The 2246-nt window shown below is 38.5% G+C and overlaps 1 protein-coding gene across 1 annotated transcript; it reads left to right on the top strand.

Moving 5' to 3' along the window:
• Positions 1–281: 281 nt before the first annotated feature.
• LOC105003398 (olfactory receptor 52E4-like) lies at positions 282–1223 on the top strand. Its single transcript, XM_010860540.1, has one exon. It carries the CDS (start codon positions 282–284, stop codon positions 1221–1223), a length of 942 nt encoding a protein of 313 aa, XP_010858842.1.
• The last annotated feature ends 1023 nt before the right edge of the window (positions 1224–2246 follow it).

Raw genomic sequence — 2246 nt, 5'->3', positions numbered from 1 at the left:
TTTTTTTAAATTTTATTTTATTTTTAAACTTTACAATATTGTATTAGTTTTGCCAAATATTGATCTCCTTCACGTGCCATACATAACAAGGAAAGTAAATGAGAGGAAGAGAAGTCTGTGGAATAACGTGCTCTTTCTTCTATATTTCTAGAGAAAGTGTACATACTTATATCTTATCGTTCTTCCGCAGTATTAGCAATATTGAGGCATTGGGAAGCCTGATATAGAACAAAATATTCCTTCAAATGAGTGGAGCGTGACGATCAAAAGCCTTTGCCAATATGTCTCCAGTCAATAACTCATGGATTCACCCCTCATCTTTCCTGTTGTTGGGAATTCCAGGACTGGAAAATATGCAAGTCTGGCTTGGCTTTCCGTTTGGTATAGTGTATCTGATTGCCCTCCTTGGTAACGTTACCATCCTCTTTGTCATCCAGACTGAACACAGTCTTCACCAGCCCATGTTCTATTTTTTGGCCATCTTGGCTCTCACAGACCTGGGCCTGTCCACAGCCACTATTCCCAAAATGCTAGGCATCTTCTGGTTTAACCTCGGTGTGATTTCCTTTGGGGGATGCTTAACTCAAATGTTCTTCATACATCTGTTTACAGGCTTTGAAACATTCATGCTTGTAGCCATGGCTTTTGATCGCTACGTTGCCATTTGCCACCCTCTTCGATATAACACAATCCTCACCAACAGAAATGCCTGTATTATTGTGGAAATAGGAATGTTGAAAAATTTGGTTTTTGTTTTTCCACTTATATCCCTCCTTCTAAGGCTTTCATTCTGTGGACATAATACTATACCCCACACCTACTGTGAGCACATGGGCATTGCCCGTTTGGCCTGTGTCAGCATAAAGGTCAATATATTGTTTGGATTAATCCTTATTTCTATGATACTTTTGGATGTTGTTTTGATTGCTATATCCTATGTGAAGATTCTACATGCTGTCTTCAGACTCCCATCCCAGGAGGCCAGACTCAAAGCTCTTAATACCTGTGGTTCCCATGTGTGTGTCATTTTAGCTTTCTTCACTCCAGCCTTTTTCTCTTTTATGACTCATCGATTTGGACACAATATTCCACGTTATATCCACATCCTCCTGGCTAATTTATATGTGGTCATCCCCCCTGCCCTTAATCCCATTATTTATGGGGTGAGAACCAAGCAGATCCGAAATCAGGTGGTGACAATATGTCATTTTAAAAAAGCTTGACTCTGAACATTTGTTTGAAAAGAGCCTTAAAATAATTTTCTTTTCCATCCTTTAAAATTAACGTGTCCTTAAGATTTTATGGAGAATATGCTTTACAGAATATGATATTAAACATCATATTGAGAGAGTTAATTCCTAGGCAGGTTGATAAGAAGTCCAGGGTTCCCGAGGAGGAGAAAGGAGTCTGGGGCTCTCAAGGAGGAGATAGGGTTCTGGAATTCTCAAGGAGGAGGAAAGGACAAACTTTTTTTTTTTCCCTCTACATCCCTTAGTCTTAGTCACATAAAATGTTTTTTCTTTAAGCCCAGAACTGCTGATTACACAAAAAGAACTCAGTTTAAACTCTGTATTAAGGATTATATAACAACAATGTATCTGGCTTGAAGACAGTTTCTCCTTCCTGAAAACTTTCTGGCTAATCCTGTTATCTTAAAATGTAAATTATGGGAGTGGGTCTAGTAAGATCTTAGTAGCCTTGAGACATTCTTTTGATTTATTGTAATAACTAATTAAAAAGTATATAACTCCCTTGCTAACACTAACGAGGGGGGCATTCTCCTTCCCCCTTCTGATGTCTATGTCAGAAGCTTTCTCATCCCTTTTCTAACTTTAATAAAACTCTGATACACAAAAGCTCTTGAGTGATCAAACTTGGTTCCTGGTCCTGAAGCTAAATCTTTGGAGATCATGAATCTGACATCGTTCACTGTAAGCTATCAGTATTTCCTTATTTATGCTGCTAAGTCGCTTCAGTTGTGTCCGACTCTGTGCGACCCCATAGATGGCAGCCCACCAGGCTCCCCTGTCCCTGGGATTCTCCGGGCAAGAACACTGGAGTGGGTTGCCATTGCCTTCTCCTTATTTATATGCAGTATCAAATTGGAGATAAATTTACAGAGCAATTATTAGTCCCTAGACAAAATTTAAGTTTTATTGTTAAATAGTTAGGTGTAATTTATTTCTGTAACAGATATTAAAATCAGCTTTTGAGAATTAAGTCTTAATGCAACTCAAGTAGTATTA

The sequence above is a fragment of the Bison bison genome, unplaced genomic scaffold (genome assembly GCF_000754665.1).
Source record: "Bison bison bison isolate TAMUID 2011002044 unplaced genomic scaffold, Bison_UMD1.0 scf7180017857216, whole genome shotgun sequence".
NCBI lineage: Eukaryota > Metazoa > Chordata > Mammalia > Artiodactyla > Bovidae > Bison > Bison bison.
This window is presented reverse-complemented; position numbering and strand designations above follow the sequence as displayed.